Source organism: Podarcis erhardii, assembly GCF_964252035.2.
Source record: "Podarcis erhardii genome assembly, chromosome: 7".
NCBI lineage: Eukaryota > Metazoa > Chordata > Lepidosauria > Squamata > Lacertidae > Podarcis > Podarcis erhardii.
The window spans coordinates 88,101,021-88,121,911 of NC_138511.1; the positions used below are offsets into that span (position 1 = coordinate 88,101,021).

General features: G+C 48.2%; 1 protein-coding gene across 1 annotated transcript in view; it reads right to left on the bottom strand.

Moving 5' to 3' along the window:
• CAPN12 (calpain 12) overlaps positions 1-20,891 on the bottom strand; it is a 33,959-nt gene that overhangs the window by 907 nt on the left and 12,161 nt on the right. The window contains exons 7-20 of the mRNA XM_081868946.1: positions 19,712-19,797; positions 18,767-18,841; positions 17,852-18,024; positions 14,554-14,729; positions 13,139-13,150; positions 11,554-11,762; positions 11,169-11,211; positions 10,095-10,163; positions 8,105-8,165; positions 6,371-6,435; positions 5,931-5,999; positions 4,650-4,728; positions 3,448-3,564; positions 2,854-2,912 (exon numbers count right to left, since the gene is read on the bottom strand). Of these exons, the coding sequence (XP_081725072.1) occupies positions 2,854-2,912; positions 3,448-3,564; positions 4,650-4,728; positions 5,931-5,999; positions 6,371-6,435; positions 8,105-8,165; positions 10,095-10,163; positions 11,169-11,211; positions 11,554-11,762; positions 13,139-13,150; positions 14,554-14,729; positions 17,852-18,024; positions 18,767-18,841; positions 19,712-19,797 (1,293 nt within the window). The remainder of the gene's footprint in view (positions 1-2,853; positions 2,913-3,447; positions 3,565-4,649; positions 4,729-5,930; positions 6,000-6,370; positions 6,436-8,104; positions 8,166-10,094; positions 10,164-11,168; positions 11,212-11,553; positions 11,763-13,138; positions 13,151-14,553; positions 14,730-17,851; positions 18,025-18,766; positions 18,842-19,711; positions 19,798-20,891) is intronic.

A 20,891-nucleotide genomic window follows, 5' to 3' on the forward strand; every position in this document is an offset into this window, starting at 1 on the left:
ATAAGAGAGAGGAAAACATTTATTCCTACACAGCCTGTACTCATTTTGAGCTGTCATTGGCCATGATACTCTATGGCAGGGATAGGGAACCTGTAGCCCCACAGATGCTTTTGGACTACAAATCCGTCAGGCTCCATGGACTCAGCTCCCTTCCCCTCCTTTGGCAGTATATATCAGCAGAACAAAGCGAAAGGAGTCTCTTACCATTTATAGTTTTTAGTGATCACAGTGAGAGAACAAAGAATCCATTCCTCGGAATGGAGGTGCTCCCAATTAAGGGCTCCACCCACTAGGTCCACCCCTAGTCACCCACGTCATTTCCATGTCTTGCAACCTGATCTCGCAACCACTGTGCTTTCTGTTCTGACACCTTATCTGCTCTCCTTGACCTTCAGCTGATCGGATGGATGCTTTCCAGTGATATTAAGTCTGTTAACTCTCTCTTCCCCAGTTCTTCTTCTCCTAGCTGTTCACCACCCAGTTATTCCCAGCTTCTGCCTTCTGAACTGCGTCCCTCTGCAAACCACTGTTCCAAATCTATACTGTCCTCCTGCTCCTGGGAAGATTCAGAATCCCACCATTCCTCCTCAGAGTAGCCCTCCTCAGCACAGTCCCTGACAAAATCTCATCACCCCTGACCAGTGGCTATGATGGGAGTTAGAGTTCAACAACATCTGGAGAGCCACTGGTGAGCCAAATTCTGCCTTAAAAACTCCTAACATACTGGACTGGAGGGTTTAGTGACAGGAGATGCTTCCCCTAACCATAGAATCATAGAATCATAGAATCATAGAATCATAGAATCATAGAATCATAGAATCATAGAATCATAGAATCATAGAATCATAGAATCATAGAATCCTAGAGTTGGAAGAGACCACAAGGGCCATCGAGTCCAACCCCCTGCCAAGCAGGAAACACCATCAGAGCACTCCTGACATATGGTTGTCAAGCCTCTGCTTAAAGACCTCCAAAGAAGGAGCCTCCACCACACTCCTTGGCAGCAAATTCCACTGGCGAACAGCTCTTACTGTCAGGAAGTTCTTCCTAATGTTTAGGTGGAATCTTCTTTCTTGTAGTTTGGAACCATTGCTCTGTGTCCGCTTCTCTGGAGCAGCAGAAAACAGCCTTTCTCCCTCCTCTATGTGACATCCTTTTATATATTTGAACATGGCTATCATATCGCCCCTTAACCTCCTCTTCTCCAGGCTAAACATGCCCAGCTCCCTTAGCCGTTCCTCATAAGGCATCGTTTCTGGGCCTTTGACCATTTTGGTTGCCCTCCTCTGGACATAATCCTCCACTTCAAAATACTGCAACCTGTTATTGGCTTGAGCAGTTTACCATCATTTTCTACCCTCTGTTTTCAGCCCTTGAACCCCTACACCACATTAGCTCGATTAGACTTTGTTTTCTTCTTCTGCAACTCTAGAGGGGCTGGGAGCTGGGGGCACTGTTATACACTGGTTCCGCTCCTTCCTCCTGGGCCATGTTCAGAAGGTGGGGGAGTTGGTGTTCAGACCCTTGGGCCCTCACTTATGGGGTGCCTCAGGGTTCTGTCCTCTCCCCCATGTTTTTCAACTTCTACATGCAGCCGCTGGGAGAGATCATCAGGGGGTTTGGGCTGGGTGTTCATAAATATGCAGATGATACCCAGCTCTACCTCTCTTTCAAATCTGAACCAGTGAAGGCGGTGAAGGTCCTGTGTGAGTGCCTGAAGGCGGTTGGAGGATGGATGGCGGCTAACAGATTCAGGTGAATCCTGACAAGAAAGAAGTACTGTTTTGGGGGGACAGGAGGGAGGCAGGTGTGGAGGACTCCCTGGTCCTGAATGGGGTAGCTGTGCCCCTGAAGGACCAGGTGCGCAACCTGGGAGTCATTTTGGACTCACAGCTGTCCATGAAGGTGCAGGTCAGTTCTGTGTCCAGGGCAGCTGTCTGCCAGCTCCATCTGGTATGCAGTCTGAGACCCTATCTGCCCACAGACTGTCTCGCCAGAGTGGAGCATGTGCTGGTTATCTCCCACTTGGACTACTCTCTCTCTATGTGGGGCTACCTTTGAAGGTGACCCAGAAACTACAACTAATCCAGAATGTGGCAGCTAGACTGGTGGCTGGGAGAGGCCGCTGAGACCACATAACACTGGTCTTGAAAGACCTACATTGGCACCCAGTAAATTTCTGAGCACAATTCAGATTGTTGGTGCTGACCTTTAAAGCCCTAAAAGGCCTCGGTCCAGTATACCTGAAGGAGCATCTCCACCCCCATTGTTCTACCCGGACACTGAGGTCCAGTGCTGAGGGCCTTCTGGCGGTTCCCTCACTGCGAGAAGCCAAGTTACAGGGAACCAGGCAGAGGGCCTTCTAGGTAGTGGCTCCCGCCCTGTGGAACGCCCTCCTACCAGATGTCAAAGAGAAAAACAACTACCAGACATTTAGAAGACATCTGAAGGCAGCCCTGTTTAGGGAAGCTTTTAATGTTTGACGGACTACTGTATTTTCTTGGAAGCCCCCAGAGTGGCTGGGGAAGCCCAGTCAGATGGGTGGGGTATAAATAATAAATCGTTGTTGTTGTTGTTATTGTCGAGGGCACCTTCTCCCTTCTGAACATGCTGGTGCCTCCCTCGCCCTGTTGTGGCTGCATTTCTATCGACACTTGAGTTTGCTACTACAGGAATTGATGGCGGTGATCTCAAATTCACCACCTTCCCAGTGCGGAAAAAGGCACTCACACAACCGCCCTCCCATCCCCCACCCCAAAAACCGTAGTGGAGTTTAGTAATCTATGCTGTGGGGGGGGAGCAAGTTTGGAGGATGAACATGAGACAGTCTAAAGACAACTGCCTTTTCCTCACCTTTTGCTCTGTCATGCAAATCTGTCCCTTGTCATCAGCATCCCAGCTTTTGCATTGCCCTGGTGAAAAGAAACAAAAACATAGTCATGCCAAGATTAGAGATGTGTGGATGTATTTCTCAGTTTCCAAGCCGTCTCGGTTTCATACACAAGTGTGTTGTTTGCCATTTCTGCATTAATCAACACTGCTTAAAAGTTTGTATTTAAATATCAGCAGTGTATCACAAAATGCACATTAAATATTTTCCAGAGGGGTATCCGTGCTAGTCTATTATAATAAAAAAAAAACATTAAAAAGTATTGTGTCCCCTTAAAGACTAGCACTTTCAGTATGGCATAAGCTTTTACGGACTACAGCTCACTTCATCATATGTTTGAAGTTTTTAAACTGCCTTTTTACTCAGATGAATGTGTCCCAACCTGAATAGACAATTATACATCAAAAACACATTTTGAATAGTTGCTGAACCAGAAACCTCTCTGCATTAATTTCAGTTTCAGCAAAGCCCTTATCCCCCTTAGCTTCTTGGAGGAAGGGAATGATGCAAGCATAACTGAAGAATAACAATAATAAAATGAGGAAGTTGTCTCTTACGGAAAACGCTTTCCAGGTGCACCATGAGAGACACAAAGTTGTCGAAGTCTATCTGAAGCCAGGAGTTGCCATATCTTCTCGCGAGGGCCTCTCTTGTCTTTGTGTTTAAGTGGAACCCTGAGCAAAATTCCACAAATGGGGGGGGGGAGGAATATGGAAAGTAAGCAAATTAGCATTTGGCTTTGTGTCATTTATTACACTTCCAATAGGAAGTCTCCAGATATTGTTGGCCACCAATAACAACTCCCATCAGTTCCATCTAGCCGGGATGGTGGGAGTTGCAGTCCAGCAACATCTGGAGAGCCCACCTCTGGGCTACCCCCTCAAAATCTTACTCAGCTACCCCATGCCTCTTGAAATCCTGCAGGAATTGCCCACAAGCAAGTCATCTGTTTCTGCAGCCACGGGGACTAGAAACCCATGGTTTGTTTGTGAATGACAGCAAAGGTTCTCTGGAAATTGAATTTGCAATCAAATGCCACCATTCTGTAAGGGCACGGAATCTCAAACTGCATGTAACCCTCGTTTTGTAAGGTTAAAGGTAAAGGTAAAGGGACCCCTGACCATTAGGTCCAGTCCTGGCCAACTCTGGGGTTGCGGCGCTCATCTCGCTCTATAGGCCGAGGGAGCCGGCGTACAGCTTCCGGGTCATGTGGCCAGCAGGACTAAGCCACTTCTGGTGAACCAGAGCAGCACATGGAAACGCTGTTACCTTCCCGCCGGAGCGGTACCTATTTATCTACTTGCACTTTGACGTGCTTTCGAACTGCAGGAGCAGGGACCGAGCAACGCGAGCTCACCGACCTTCTGATCAGCAAGTCCTAGGCTCTGTGGTTTAATTCACAGCGCCACCCGCGTCCCTTTTTGTAAGGTTACTCCCATCCAGATTATACTTCACAGGAGGATCATAAACAGAATCTCACTCTGTCCATTCCTTGCAGCCCATCTGAATTTTGCACTTTTGAACCACGAAGTTCCATTCTAGTTAGGGATTTAGAAGTGTGGGCGAGTGGATCCAACAAGCTCCATAGGGGGTGGGTGAGGGGAGGGAGAGATTTGGAATTGCCTTGAAGTGGAGATCCTTTTTTAACACCAAATGACTTTTAAAGGATCCCTGTGAGTTCCACAAAGAGGATTTTCACAAATCCAGCTTCACAATAAAGAACAATATCCCCTGTGCATTATTTCCTACTCCTTTTCACCTGCAGTGTCCAGTGCCAGCTGCATTTCATGGGTGTTCATGGTGCCAGATCTGTCCATGTCATAACCAATGAATATACTCTGTGGAGTGGAATCGGGAGAGGTAATAATAATAATTTATTATTTGTACCCCGCCCACCTGGCTGGCTTTCCCCACCCACTTTGGGCGACTTCCAACAAAGATTAAAAATACATTAAAATGTCACACAATAAAAACTTCCCTAAACAAGGCTGCCTTCAGATGTCTTCTAAATGTCAGGTAGTTGTTTATCTCTTTGACATCTGATGGGAGGGCGTTCCACAGGGTGGGCACCACTACCGAGAAGGCCCTCTGCCTGGTTCCCTGTAACCTCACTTCTCGCAGTGAGGGAACCACCAGAAAGCCCTCGGCACTTTATAGCATCTTGCTATCAAATACTGAGCTCAAGAGAGTCAGGCCCCCTCTGTACTATACATTGAAAGCAGTACCACATCACTATAAACAGCCATAAAGGTAAAGGGACCCCTGACCGTTAGGTCCAGTCACGGACGACTCTGGGGTTGTGGCACTCATCTCTCTTTACTGGCTGAGGGAGCTGGCGTACAGCTTCCGGGTCATGTGGCCAGCATGACTAAGCCGCTTCTGGCGAACCAGAGCAGCGAGCGGAAACGCCATTTACCTTCCCACCAGAGCGGTACCTATTTATCTACAGTGGTACCTCGGGTTAAGAACTTAACTTGTTCTGGAGGTCCGTTCTTAACCTGAAGCACCACTTTAGCTAATGGGGTCTGTAACCTGAAGAGTATGTAACCCGAGGTACCACTGTACTTGCACTTTGTGCTTTTGAACTGCTAGGTTGGCAGGAGCTGGGACTGAGCAACGGGAGCTCCCCCCGTTGCAGGGATTCGAACTGCCGACCTTCTGATCAGCAAGCCCGAGGCTCAGTGGTTTAGACCACAGAGCCACCCGCATCCCATAAACAGCCATAGCTCCTCCCAAAGTATCCCGGGAACTGTAGTTTAATAAGGGTGCTGGGAACGGTTAGGTGATCCCACTTCTTCCCCTCCCAGAGCTACAATTCTCAGAGTGGTTTAACAGTTGATCCCTCTTCCCAGGGGCAGTTTAGATTGGCCAGGACTGATAAAAATACAAGAAGACTGATTCCTGATTGTCCGCTCAACAGATCAACATCTTCTGCCTGCATTGACACCAGAACCCGTCAACCCTGACAGAGGTGGCCCAGGTATAGCGGAACCTCTTCAGAGGTGGGCTTTTGTCCAGCTGCTCTGGTCCCTACCCTCACCTCCCATTCCGTTATCTTAGTCCAGAACTGCTTAACCTCGCTCAGTGTCACCTTGCCTGTCTTGCTGCCCTGTTACAGAGTTAAGAAAAAGCACATGGGATATTGCAGGGGTGGGGGACCTCCAGCCCTTGAGATTCTCCCTGCACCATACCCCGCGCACCATGCATGAGAAACCATGTTGCTTTGGATGCAGCTAGTGCATGTTTTAGGCAGAGCATAGAGACCTCCGGCTTTTGCAAGGCTGGAATGTAGCCTGACCCATTGGAGACACACATATCCTCCCCATTTGGGATGCTCGTACCATCCCTACATGGAAGACAGAATGGGAATTTGGGGTTCTCTTTCATTCAATGGACCACTATTTTCTTGTGCTAGGGGTTGGATCCAGACTCCCTTCCCTCTTGATACCTGGCCCCATCTACTTCCCTAGAGAAGGATACACTGAAATGCTGGGTGATTTTTTCACACTGCTCCATGGAAAAGCCATCAGTTTTCAGTGGATACCCTGGAAAAGAGAGGATGGACACATAATTACTACAGTTGATGATGATGATGATAATTTACCGTATTTTTCACTCTATAAGACGCACCAGACCACAAGACGCACCTAGTTTTTGGAGGAGGAAATAAGAAAAAAAATATTCTGAATCCCAGAAGCCAGAACAGCAAGAGGGATCACTGCGCAGCGAAAGCAGCGATCCCTCTTGCTATTCTGGCTTCTGTGATAGCCGCTCAGCCTGCATTCACTCCATAAGACGCACACACATTTCCCCTTACTTTTTAGGAGGGAAAAAGTGAGTCTTATAGAGCAAAAAATACGGTATACCCCGCCCATCTGGCTGTGTTTCCCCAGCCACTCTGGAGAGCTCCCAACAGAATGTTAAAAACATGATAAAATATCAAACATTAACAACAGGGCTGCCTTCAGGTGTCTTCTAAAAGTCTGTTGGTTGTTTATCTCCTTGACATCTGATAGGAGGGCATTCCACAGGGCGGGCACCACCACCGAGAAGGCCCTCTGCCTTGTTCCCTGTAGCTTCACTTCTCGCAGTGAGGGAACTGCCAGAAAGCCCTTGGAGCTGGACCTCAGTGTTGATGCAGGAACAAGGGCAGAGGAATGGATTTGCAACATTAGGTGCTCCCAGATAGGAACAATTTAGTGAAGGTAAAGGGACCCCTGACCATTAGGCCCAGTCGTGACCGACTCTCAGGTTGCGGCGCTCATCTCGCTTTATTGGCCGAGGGAGCTGGCGTACAGCTTCCGGGTCATGTGGCCAGCAGGACTAAGCCGCTTCTGGCAAACCAGAGCAGCGCACAGAAACGCCGTTTACCTTCCCACCGGAGCGGTGCCTATTTATCCACTTGCACTTTGACGTGCTTTCAAACTGCTAGGTTGGAAGGAGCAGGGACCGAGCAACGGGAGCAAATCGCGGGGATTTGAACCGCCGACCTTCTGATCGGCAAGTCCTAGGCTCTGTGGTTTAACCCACAGCACCACCCGCGTCCCCCCGGGGACAATTTAGTAGCACCCAATTACTACCAATCTGATTTAAGGCGATAGTGGAATAGCAACTCTGCTTTCTGACTTTAGAGCCCCTGCAGCCAAGTGGACGGTCCTCCTTTCCCCAGTGGGATTCTGGGAGTGGGGACGATTTGCACTGCTAAGAAAGGGTTAAATGCTCCTTTCCCTCCTCTTTGTACTCTTGCTCCTGACTGCCACTCAATTAAGGCAACACTATTTGGAAAGGGAGGGGGTTAAAGTAATTCCTGGAGAGGAGAGAGGCAAAGGGCTAAAGCAGAACCGAGAAAATGGCTGAGCAGGCCAAGAAATGTCACCACCTTTTCCAGTGCCACTTTCCCATCACTTTCCTTACTGCTGAAAATGTTTGTTTGTTTGGGAAGTTGCACAAGAGTGGCAAATCCACGTCAGTTGCAAAACCCAAATTTGCTTGCATGCAACTGAATCCCATCCACAGAAGAGCGATAGTCTGGAACAGTGGTGTAGCATGGGTTGCCAGCACCCGGAGCGACACAGATGTGTAGGTGGGAGGGAAGGGAACAAGTTTCAAGTTCTTTCCAGATTTTAAATTCTAGGAAAGAGAAGATGGGAACGAAGAAAGGGAAGAGGTGGAAGGATGTAGCCGATGGGGAAGGCAACCGTGTTGGATACTCACAAGTGGTCTTCATGATCTGATTCAGAATGCCCCGGAGTTCAGCGGCGCCCATTTGCTGGTCCTGAATCAGCCAAATAAAAATCCAAGAAAAGTCACATCATGTAATGGGCCCCACCTTCTTCTCCATGCCAGTCAGGCTCAGGGCTAATGCTCTGTGAAAAGCAGGGGCTGCAAACCTCTGGCCCTCCAGATATTGGAGAACTCCAGCTCCTGTCAACTGGCCAGTGATCAGGAATGATGGAATCTGCCAATTTTGCTTCTCTAAGCTTCTCACTTTTCTAATCTTAAATCAAACCCCATCCCATTTCTATGGGAATTTGAGGGGTTTCCTTTAATGATGCTGATGCTGATGATAATTTATTATTTATACCCCGCCCATCTGGCTGGATTTCCCCAGCCACTCTGGGCAGCTTCCAACAGAACACTAAAATACAGTAACCTATTAAACATTAAAAGCTTCCCTAAACAGGGCTGCCTTCTGATGTCTTCTAAAAGTTTGGTAGTTATTTTCCTCTTTGACATCTGGTGGGAGGGTGTTCCACAGGGCGGGTGCCACTACCGAGAAGGCCCTCTGCCTGGTTCCCTGTAGCTTGGCTTCTCGCAATGAGGGAACCGCCAGAAGGCCCTTAGTGTCCAGGCAGAATGATGGAGGTGGAGACACTCCTTCAGGTATACTGGACCGAGGCTGTTTAGGGCTTAAAGGTCAGCACCAACACTTTGAATTGTGCTCAGAAACGTACTTTAAATCCTCATGAAAATTTGTCAGCATTTCAGTGTAAATTTATCCTGATCAACACATTGCTGTATGCAGTTTTTGACTAACATGCACATTTTTGCAAACCATTTCCCCTAATATAATGCAATTTTGTACGTTATTTTCACTGATCTATACATTATATGTGCATTTTCCCCAATATATACATTTTTATAATTACTGTTTGGTTGGAAAACAGTGTTGCAAAATTTGTTAGAGTTTCAAAGGGTAGCTGTGTTTTGTTTGCATACTGGTGTGTGAGAATTGAGAAATATATAGTTTTTCATGAAATGCAAACTAAATTGAATTTATCATCTGCCCCTACCACAGTCTAAACCCTTAATAGAGGTGGGCTGTGGGGGCCATTGTGGGCCTGCCAAGCACCCTCAATTCCTCCTCCACTTCTATTCCCAGGGCCCCTGGCTCTTTCTCTCCTACTCAGGACATCAACCAGGGTCCCGCTGTTGTCTGCCATATTTCCTTCTGCCACTGCCCTGTATTTGTTGCATTCAGCACTGTTTCCTTCCCACGGCAGTTCATTCTCTGCCCAAAACTACATTGTTCATCCTACTTTCTGCTGTGACAAAATTATGTAGCTTATGCAATCAATTACCGTATTTTTTGCTCTATAGGACGCACCCGACCATAGGACGCATCTTGTTTTAGAGGGGGAGAACAAGAAGAAAAAAAACTCCCCCTCGCTCCCTCTGCGCTTCGGAGGCTTCGCGTTGCTTTCGCTGAAGCCAAGGAGCCTGCATTCGCTCCATAGGATGCACACACATTTCCCCTTAATTTTTGGAGGGGAAAAAGTCTGTCCTATGGTACATAAATTATGTCGTCATTACACAATTCTGCTCGTTCACAAAATGCAAACAGACTATGCGTGTGCTCAGTTAGGTATCATTTGAAGATTGAAATCTACAACATCAGCGAATACTGATTTATTTACTGGTTTGAGTTCCCTTCTAAACACGGGGCAGATGTGTGTGAAACAGCGATTTCTGCTTCGATTTCTGCATTCACTGGAATTCTCTGACATCCCTTGTTGTAGTCTCTCTGCTTTCTCGGTGATTCTAAAAAGGGACCCTTCACTGATGGTGAGTAGTTTGCAATATTTAAATTTATTTTTAAAATTTTAATATTTAAATTTATTTAAATAAGCCGAACAATCAACCAATTGCAAAACAACACAAGCAGGTAAGGGCTGTGCTGACCAATGTTCTTACACTCCCTTACCTGGCCTGCCCACTCCAGGAAAGTTTTCTCAAGCATCTGGTCGAGTTCAATCCTGGGTGATATTATTATCTGGAAAGCAATAAGGTCGTGAGAGAGATGTACATTCTTTGAGGGGCAAGCTTGCTGTTGGATCCACAGTCCTCAATTTCAGGACAAATATACACACATTAAAAGCAAATCAAGCCAGGGGAGCAACGAATTTCCCCTGTTTCTAGGATAAGTTGGCTGCGCAGAGTACTGAGTGACTGGCTTTCAGAACAACACATTCACAGTTTTTTAAAAGTCTGGGGGAAGGAGAACCGAACTGATCTTCTGTGGGCACAAAGGGCACAAATGGGCAGTGGCATAGCGTGGGTTGCCAGCCCCCGGGGCTGTGTGGAGGGAGTGGGAAGGAGGGAAATGGACAGAGTACACATGCACATTCAACTGCCCAAACTTTTTTCAAAGAAGGCCAGATTTGAGGAAGTGAACATGCAGGAGGGCCAACCAAAGTTGGCCTAACAGCATTTGCTTCACACAGAAGATCGCTGTCACAGAGATAAGTAAAGAAGAGTTGTTCTATTGTCTGGAGAGGTCACTTCCTGGTTTGCATGGAAAAGCCGCTTTTAACGGAGCCCAGCGACTGAAGCACAGAACCATACTGAGGCAACACCAGGCGCTGGAATTTCGTGCCCCTAACCATTTTGCGCCTGCTCAACTGCCTTCTGGTTTGCAATACAGTGGTACCTCAAGTTAAGTACTTAATTCATTCCGGAGGTCCGTTCTTAACCTGAAACTGTTCTTAACCTGAAGCACCACTTTAGCTAATGGGGCCTCCTGCTGCCGCCACTCCAATGGAGCACGATTTCTGTTCTTAACCTGAAGCACTATTTCTGGGTTAGCAGAGTCTGTAACCTGAAGCGTATGTAACCTGAGGTACCACTGTATTCTATCAGGCAGCTGTGTCTGCGGTTTGAGAGCTAGAATCCAGCCTCATGTTTTAAGAAAGCTGAAATTCTGAGGATGCCGAACCCAGGCCAACAAACAAATGCGCTCGATCTTCCTCAAGCACTGCCATAGAGAATAAGCTGTTACCTGTAGAGCTTTATGATCTGCGCTGACTTCTTCGCCAATTTCCCTAGAAGGCAACATAACATCATCTAGGAGTATTCTTGTATTTCTCCATTCACATCCAAAATAATCAAAATCCTACCATTTATTCATTAGTAGGGTTTAGGGGTCATCATCCCGCCCCCCCAAATCTACAACAATAGATTGGGGCAAAGTAGAAATGTGGATGAACCCTAAGTTAGTCATGTCTAGGAATGCTGATGGGTCTACTCTACCACCCACAGCTACCAATTGAGGCTGACTTTTAAACATAAAAATTAAGTTCTTAAAAAACAGGGGGAACAGGCAGGAGATACAAGGCTGGCACAGAAGCCTTGAGGCTTAGACCCTCTGGGGCATCAGAACTCACCGGAAGCGATGTTTCTTCTCCGTGAAGACGCGGATGGTGAATTCAGCCTCAGCCAGAGGGTTTTGAAGGCTGGTGACGATCAGGTAATCTCCGGGGGGCAAACGGATATATTCGGTGATGTCTCTTAAATACCCATAGGCAGTCGGCCAAACTTGTTTGAGTTTGGGGAGCAGCTGTTTTCTTTGGGCTGTGCTCTTCAGCTGTAGATACTGGAGGAAGAAAGTCAACAAGGCTTTTCTCCCTGGGAGGAGCAGCAGTTTCCCAGGCCATTTCTAGAGTACACTGTCACTGTTCTGAACAGGCTGTTGTGGGGGGAAAGTCTCCAGAGCCTCCCATTCAAATGAACCTACCTGGACCCCAAGATCATCTTCTGAGGACCTCCTTCGTGTGCCTCCTCCTCGAGAGGTCCAGAGGGTGGCAACACGAGAACGGGGCCTTCTCTGCAGTGGCTCCCCGTCTGTGGGATACTCTCCCCAGGGAAGTTCGCCTGGCGCCTTCATTATACACCTTTAGGCCCCAGGCAAAAACGCTCCTTTTCAACCAAGCCTTTGGTTGATTTGATTTACATCCTATGCCCTTTTAAAATGTGTTTTTTGGGGGTGGGGTTACCACAGAGCCTAGGACTTGCCAATCAGAAGGTTGGCGGTTCGTATCCCCGTGACGGGATGAGCTCTCGTTGCTCGGTCCCTGCTCCTGCCAACCTAGCAGTTCGAAAGCACGAAGGTAAATGCCATTTCCGTGTGCTGCTCTGGTTTCGCCAGAAGCGGCTTAGTCATGCTGGCCACATGACCCAGAAGCTGTACGTCGGCTCCCTCGGCCAATAAAGTGAGATGAGCTCCGCAACCCCCGAGTTGGTCACGACTGGACTTAATGGTCAGGGGTCCCTTTACCTTTACCTTTATTGGGTTGTCATTTATATTTTTATTATGTATTTTGTGGTTTTATATCTTGATTCTATTCTGTGAACAGCCCTGAGATGCCCGGGTGTAGGGCGGTATATAAATTCAATAAATTATTATTATTATTATTATTATTATTATTATTATTCAGTCCCTCATGAATGCCCCTCACCCGGCCTGCTGTAGCAGCTTGGCAGACTTCATTTTTGTTCCACATAACACTGAGGAGGTACATGAAGAGAAGTGGCTTATAAGGCTGGACAGTGCTTTTTTTCTTAAAAAAATGTTTAGGGGTACTCTCATTTTCCTACTCATATTGAAATACTGCTCCTCAATGAGGCCAAACTTAGATTCACAAAATGTTTAGGGGTATGCGTACCCCTGCATTCCCCCCCCCTGAAAAAAGCACTGCGGCTGGGTCAGAACCACGCTGCTCCCTTCCTAGCAGGTGGGTCACTGTTGCTTACCCAGGCAGTAGAGAGGTCAGCACAGTGCAAACACGCTGACGGAGTCAACCCAGCACTCCTGCTGGCGCACTTGCACTGTGTCAACCTCCCTTTCAAAAATCATTTCCAAATGGGTTGTAGCTTTCCTGTCTTAGCCTGTTCCTTAACTTCTGGGTGAAGCAATTATGCAAAGAGAGAGGGACACCCCTTCAAGACAGTACAAACCACTTGGATTATTACCTCTTCGGACATCTGCAAGAAAAGAAAGAGAGGAGGAAAATTTATAGGAGGGCCATGAAGCTACAACCAGGAAATCAAATGCATTTTTCTCTCCCCCCAACAGCCCTACCTCCAAGTTCCCGCTGATTTTGGCAATGGTGGTGACAACAACAGACTGACATGGAATTGGGATGGCTGGAGAGGTTTAAACACCCTGTATGCCCTACAAGCCCAGTGCCCAGGTAGGGATGCAAACTGCTACCTCTGGGGTCATCAGATGGGCCATTTGAAGAGTGACGGGTTGTGTGTGATGTTTGCCCTGTATGTGTGTGTGAGAGAGGACTCAGCTACACTTGTCAATTATATCGTTATAACTGCATTATAAACACGTGGCACCAGGTGGTGCTGTAGAGCAGTGATCTGTCGCCAAAGGGATTTTCCATTAAGAGCTTTTCATAGCATATTTTTCTATAGCGTTTTTTAAATCTGTATAGATCCAGCAGGAATGTGGGGTAGCCACACCCACCACTGACCCCTGGACAGGTGGCATGGGATGAACAGGGGTCTTGACCAAAAAAAAAGCTAGCCACTCCTGGTGTGTATAGGATTGCAACCTTGATTGGTTTTTTTTTACTTAGTATCAGTTGCTGCTGATCCTTCTCAAAAAGACACACACACACACACCCCTACCTCCCCGCCATTTCATTTTTGGATTGTAACTGTCAATGTTTTTAATCACAAGTTGCCCTGAGAGAGTCAATCCACAGAGCGGCAGAAAAGGCAATTGATAAGCTATGATATCACTAACATAGCGGACAGACCACAGCTGGTGGGGCGGGGCGGTGGAGTGGAAGAGGGGGCTTCTTAGCAGATAACATGGAGAGGAAGGACATAGGAAGCTGCCTTGTACCAGGTCGGACCATGAGTCCATCTATCCCAGTATTGTCAACACTGGCTGGCAGCAGCTCTCCAGAGTTTCACACAGGGACATTCTCAGCCCTGCCTGAATGTCAGGGACTATACGTGGGACTTTCTATATGCAAACAGATGCTCTAGAAGCAGACTACCACCAAGCTCAGGGCCAGCCCATTCATGAGGCAGGTGTCTCAGGCAGTGAAATCCAAGGGACGTCACCACAGAAGTAAGGAGAAGCAGCTGCAGTAGCTGAGCGCCTCGCTTCCTGGGATCTGGGGAAGATCACATGAGGCCTCTGCACGATATCAGCAGAAGCTGAAGCCACACATCCTTGGTAAGTGAGGCTTTGGTGGCGGTTAGGGGTGGGCAGGCAGCACCTTCCCATTTCGCCTCAGGCGGCAGAATGGGATGGGCAGGCCCTGTCTAAGCTACCAACTGGTTTTACTTCATCCCCAGGTGGGTCTTCTGGCAAATCTTGTCACCAGACACAATATTTGATCCAGTCGGCCTCATGCGCTCACCTGAAAGATGTCATAGCCTATGCAAAGGAAGGCCTTATTGCTCCTGCGCCGGTCCTTCTGCGTCAAGGAGACAAGGAGGGAGCAGGAGGGATGAGGGAGTTGATCCTGTTTTTTCCTTCGCTTCTCGTCCGGCTCCAGCAGTGAAAGGTGGAACTGGGGGTTCATCCAAAAGGTGTCTGCACAGCGAAGAAAACAAGTCTAAAGCCACTCAGATAACTCAGATATTTGGGCATGTTTGGGGCCTAGGGTTGTGGGAGAAATTGTTTGGGAAACTCCTTGCAGTGACATTGCCTCTCCTCAAACTTTTCTACGCTACTTTGAGGGCCCTCCAGCAGAGACTTACTTTCTTCCACACCTCACCACCTCACCTGCTGAAAGTGCTTTGCGGCTCCATGAACAGCATTGAAGTGCACCAGGTGTGCGCTTTTAACTGCCAGCAGGTGGTGCTATCGCTTCACCCTGTGGAACGCCCTCCCACCGGATGTCAAGGAGATAAATAACAAACCACTTTTAGAAGACACCTGAAGGCAGCCCTGCATAGGGACGTTTTTGCTTGATGAAGTGGCAGATGCAAGTAATAGACTATATGGAATTAGCAGAAATGACTGGCAGAATCTGAGACCTGGGAGAAGAATCGGTGGAAGAGGACTGGAAGAAGTTTAAAGACTATCTGCAGAAACACTGCAAAGTTTATGAATGCTAAAAGGATGTTGGATATGAAAATAATATGGCATTAGTGATACAGTGTGAAAAAACATGCAAAAATGTATAGGAAAAAGGTGAATGACAAAAGTTTTATTATGTCAAAGGTAAATAATATGTTAAGGGTATTTAAATATAAGGAGGAAAGATTGGAGATATAATAGAGTGATTTTAATAATGAGAAATGATTTCTGAGAGAGGGTTAGAATTTGCTGTATTTGATTGGGTAAAGAGGAACACAAAAAAGGGAGGCGTGAGGAAGTCAGGAAAGAAAGTTATTCAAGTATGAATTTAAAAGCTGGAGTTTTTATCTCTTTTTTATTATTGTTGTCAGGGCTGCCTCTAGGTCCCAGCTCACAGAGGACCAACGCCAGGCTGATATTATGTAACAAAAGTCTTTATTGAAGTATAATTTCCATTTTAAAGCCAGAGCGTGCAACCCTACGTCTAGACTCTAGATAGGCGAAGTCCCCTCTGAGTCACTGCCCCTTCCGCACCAGTTTAAGATCCTAGCCCGGCTCCACCTCCTGCGCTGTTCCTTCCTCCTCTGGGTCCTTCTGCCCCCTGGGGTTTCCTTCCTCCTGGACTCTTCTGACGCTGACCCCCCTGAGTCTTGCCCTTCCTTCCGGCGGGCTTTAGGACCTGGCTCCCTATCTGGGCTACTTGCTGTGCCGCTCGCCTGTACATTTGAACTTGGCGCGCGCGCCCAGCCGGTGACTTTCCTCTTGACCGTTTCCCCGCTCTCCGATGGAGGCGTGGCCAATCCTGACTCATCTCCTCCCTCTGGTGGTGGGAAGACTGGTCCCGATGCCTGGGACTCCTCCCCCCCACTACGCTGTGGTGGGGACGCTGGTCCTGATTTCCAACTGCTGCTCAGGGAGTCCCCGCTGGCCCCTTCCTTCTGGGGTTTCCCCCTTGGCACCCCCCTTGCCCTGGCCACCGGCGCTCCTCTCTGTGAATCTTCCGATTCGCTGGAGAGACTCGTGGACTCTCTCTGACCACTGTCACTGCCTACACCCCCCTCGGATTCCTCCTCCTCACTCTCCATTTGCTCCTTCTCCTGTGTCTCTGCTCCTGAACCCCTGACAATTATTAATTTTATCTTTTTTTGTATGTTGTCTTTTTTCTTTGGTTCTGCTGTATGTGTATAAAAAACTTAATAAATATATTTGAAAAGGGAAGTTTTTGCTTGATGTTTTATGATGCTTTTATAGTTATTGGAAGCCGCTCAGAGTGGCTGGGCGGGGTACTAGTAGTAGTAGTAGTAATTCAAATATGTTTTAATAAACACTCAGAGCTCATCCACACCTCTTGAGATCTTGGCTCTCACCCTCCATATTACTGCAATTTTGGGCTAGGAACCAGAAGACATTTCCACTTATCAGAATATAACATGCATTTATTGATTCAGCTACAGTGGACGCTTGGGTTGCGAACGTGATCCGTGCGGAATGCACGTCCGCAACCTGCAGCGTTCGCAACCCGCATCTGCGCACACGGCATTTCTGCGCATGCACAAAGCGTGATTTAGCGCTTCTGCGCACGCGTGACTGCCGAAACCCGTTCCGGTACTTCCGGGTTTCCGCGGTCCTCGACCCAAAAAAACACAACCTGAAGCGGCTGTAACCCAAGGTATGACTGTACTCACTTTTAATCTTACCACGAGTAGCACACCACCACGTCCACACAAGCATGCCATGTTCCCACAACATTCCTTGTGTGATGGCCTCGGAATCCGATTCAGAGGCTGAACCGGAGGAATCCCAGCCTGCACAGGAGTTCCCGCCTCCAGGGCTGGCTGAACTGGGGCAGGGCCTTGATTCTGAAGCGCCTGCACCTGTGCCGGATCCTCAGGAGCAGGAACCGGGTGAATCCACTCTGGATCCGGAGGTGGTTGAGGACTCAGTGCCTACAGGTGAGTCTCCCCCTGGGCCCAGTAACCCTCCAGCCTCTCCTGAACTGCAGAGGCTCAGGGCAGAGAGGCAAGGGAACTGGTTTCTTCCAGGAGGAGTGCTCGCCTTAAGGCCAGGAGAGGCGGGTCTCCTGGGGGCCGGGACCGCCCCTGGCCTCAGAGAAGATAAAGGCCAGTCAGCCCGGTCCCAGGTTGCGGGAGCAACGTCTTTGATGAGCTGTTTCGGCCAGCACACAGTCCTGTTGCCCCAGAGTTCCTGTCCTTGCCCGGCTTCCCGCTGTGGACCCCGCTTCGCCCGAGGAGGACTGTCTGCCGACCCTCAACTCAGGTCCTGGACCTCGCCCCACGGTAACCTCCCCCCCCTGGACCAGCACACCTTGTCTCATTATCTTCTTGCATTTTCTGCAATGTCCCGAAGGCCATAGGTCTCCCCCACCTTGCCTGTGTTGCATCTGCCTGGGGCGAGGGAAATCTGTGACCCTCTACATGTTGTCCAACTCCCACACTCATCGGTCCTAGCCAGCAAAGCCGAGTCATGGACGGATGATGGGAGTTGCAGTCCATCAACCTCTGAAAGGCCACAGACCCGGCGCCATGCCCAGTTAATCTGCTCCCAGCTCTGAGCTTCCGTGAGCCCTGCCAGTGCCGCTGCTGTCTATTCCCTTCCCACACTCCAAGGATTACCCCAGGGGTTGAAGGTCCGGTGTCCACCCGCAGTGTGGCCTTTGACCCAGCTCCCTTGGAAGCAGTCGCCGCCGTACCAGCCAGAGGGGGAACTCTCCCCTTCTGGCCCATCAGTGCGGAAGTGGCAGATCTCCAAGATATCGAAATGATGTATGAAGTCGGACAGTTGCATCCTAGAGAGAGAAAGCAAAACAGGGGGAAGTATGCAACACCATGGTTTTCCCAGTAGTGATGTATGGAAGTGGGAGCTGGACCATCAAGAAGGCTGATCACCGAAGAATGGATGCTTTTGAATTCCGATGCTGGAGGAGACTCTTGAGAGTCCCATGGACTGCAAGAAGATCAAACCTCTCCATTCTGAAGGAAATCAGCCCTGAGCGCTCACTGGAAGGACAGATCCTGAAGCTGAGGCTCCAAGACTTTGGCCACCTCATGAGAAGAGAAGACTCCCTGGAAAAGACCCCTGATGCTGGGAAAGATGGAGGGCACAAGGAGAAGGGGACGACAGAGGACAAGATGGCTGGATGGTGTTCTCAAAGCTACCAGCATGAGTTTGACCAAACTGAAGGAGGCAGTGGAAGACAGGAGTGCCTGGCGTGCTCTGGTCCAGGGGGTCACGAAGAGGCGGACACAACTAAACAACAACAACAAAATACTGGGGCAAGGGTTAACCCTGACTGTTCTCTGACTACAGTGGTCCCGCAAATGCTGCTCTCAGTTCATTGGGGTGGTGCTTTTTTTCAGCCAGAGCGCAGTTCCAGCACCTCTCAGGACCTAGAAAGCACTGGTTAGGGGTGAGGGCGTTTGCCTGCCAATTTGGGCATACGTCAATGTGAGCTTTTAACCCTTTTAAACACTCCCTTGCAGAACTCCACCCCGCAAAAAAGAGTTAAGATCTGGGGCTCTGTTTCTTACCAAAATTCCCCATCTTCTTGTTTCACATGCAGCTGCTCCCGGAGTCCAGGGTCCACATAACTCCAAAGAGGTGAGCTAGGGCAGAAAAACATGGACATTCACAAACATACTTCGTTGGAGAGTTTCATAGGCAAAAATGTTGGGCTGGATCTACACTGACCTGTTTAACGTTACTAAAACGATATTATATATATATCGTTCTAAAACGTCACAGGTCATACTTTCAAATTAAAACGTTTTTCTTATCTTATTGTTCCGCACCCCCCCCCCGGACAAACTCTGCTGGATTCTCTGCAGCGGCCTCTGGTGTCAGATTTTAATAATGATTTAAGAACGTTTGTCACTCTGCGTTTTGAAAACGATTCTTTAACCCCTTTTTTACGTTATAAACCATGAGTGTAGATACGTCCCTGGTTAGCAAAGGTGGCCACCGTCAACGCTGTGCAATTTAAAAGCACATTTAACACACATTCGAAGCATGGTGGCTCCCCCCCCCCATGATTCCTGGGATTTGCTGAGGATTCTGGGAACTGCAACTTCGTGAGGGGTAAGCTGTCGTTACCAAGATTTTGGGGGAGGGAATGAAAAGGTCTTGAAGGGACACCTGAAAGTGAAAAAGCGAGGACAATTGCCAAATCTTTGCTGGAAGAGGGCCAGTCACACTCAGTTCCTGACTCCCATTTGTGGACCTGCTTAAGCCTTTTTAACATTAAAACACTCTGGGACGTGAAATGATTACGGGACTTGCCCTGGAAATGGAGGCTGTGGACATGAAACTCAAGGGGACCACACAGCTAGCTATCAAGAGACCCACATATATCCATCATCTCAGGCGCCCCCAAATTTAGCAAGGCAGTATAATGTGACTGCTTGCTCAGAATGCCTCTCCTGGTACTGTGCCCTCTGCCTCTCGTCCTGCCCCCAAGAGCCTCCAGGCAAACTCACGTGTCGCTCCAGCTGCCGTTCCACTCAACCCTGCCCCATGGATTCCGTAATCGCAGCAGCTTCACCTTCTGGTCCCCGACATGGACCTAAGAATGAGCAAAATAAATAGCAGGTGGCCCCTATGTTTTATAGCAGAGAACAGCCACCAGGGACATTTTTTACATAGAGACCCCAAAAGGAGTTAAAGACCAGGGGCACTGCCAGGTGCTCAGAAGAACTGAGGCACGGGGTACAAATTTGCAAGCAGTTTGCACATTTTACTATTGCATTCGTATCCTGCTTTTCCTCCAGGAAGCTCAAGGCAGAGCAGGTCGTTCATCTCCTCCCCTTTTATAATCCTCACAAGAAGCCTGCGAGGTAGGTTAAAAATGATTGACAGGGACTGGCCTAAGGTCACCCGGCAAGCTTCATGGCTGGGTAGAGACTTGAACTCAGGTCTTCCGGACCCTAGTCAGGTACTCTAACCACTTTGCCACACTGGCTTTCCATTGGCCCATGCCAATTTAGATAGATAGATAGATAGATAGATAGATAGATAGATAGATGATAGATAGATAGATAGAGAGAGAGAGAGAGAGAGAGAGAGAGAGAGAGAGAGATAGATGATAGATAGATGATAGATGATAGATAGATGATAGATGATAGAGATAGATAGATAGATAGATAGATAGATAGATGATAGATAGATAGATAGATGATAGATAGATAGATAGATATAGATGATAGATAGATAGATGATAGATAGATAGATAGATAGATAGATAGATAGATAGATAGATAGTAGATAGATAGATAGATAGATAGATAGATAGATAGATAGATAGAGATATAGAGATATAGAGATATAGAGATAGATAGATAGATAGATAGATAGATAGATAGATAGATAGATGATAGAGAGAGAGAGAGAGATGAATGATAGATAGATAGATAAAGGTAAAGGGACCCCTGACCATTAGGTCCAGTCGTGACCGACTCTCGGGTTGCGGCGCTCATCTCGCTTTATTGGCCGAGGGAGCCGGCGTACAGCTTCCGGGTCATGTTGCCAGCATGACTAAGCCACTTCTGGCAAACCAGAGCAGCGCACGGAAACACCGTTTACCTTCCCGCCGAAGCGGTACCTATTTATCTACTTGCACTTTGAGGTGCTTTCGAACTGCTAGGTTGGCAGGAGCAGGGA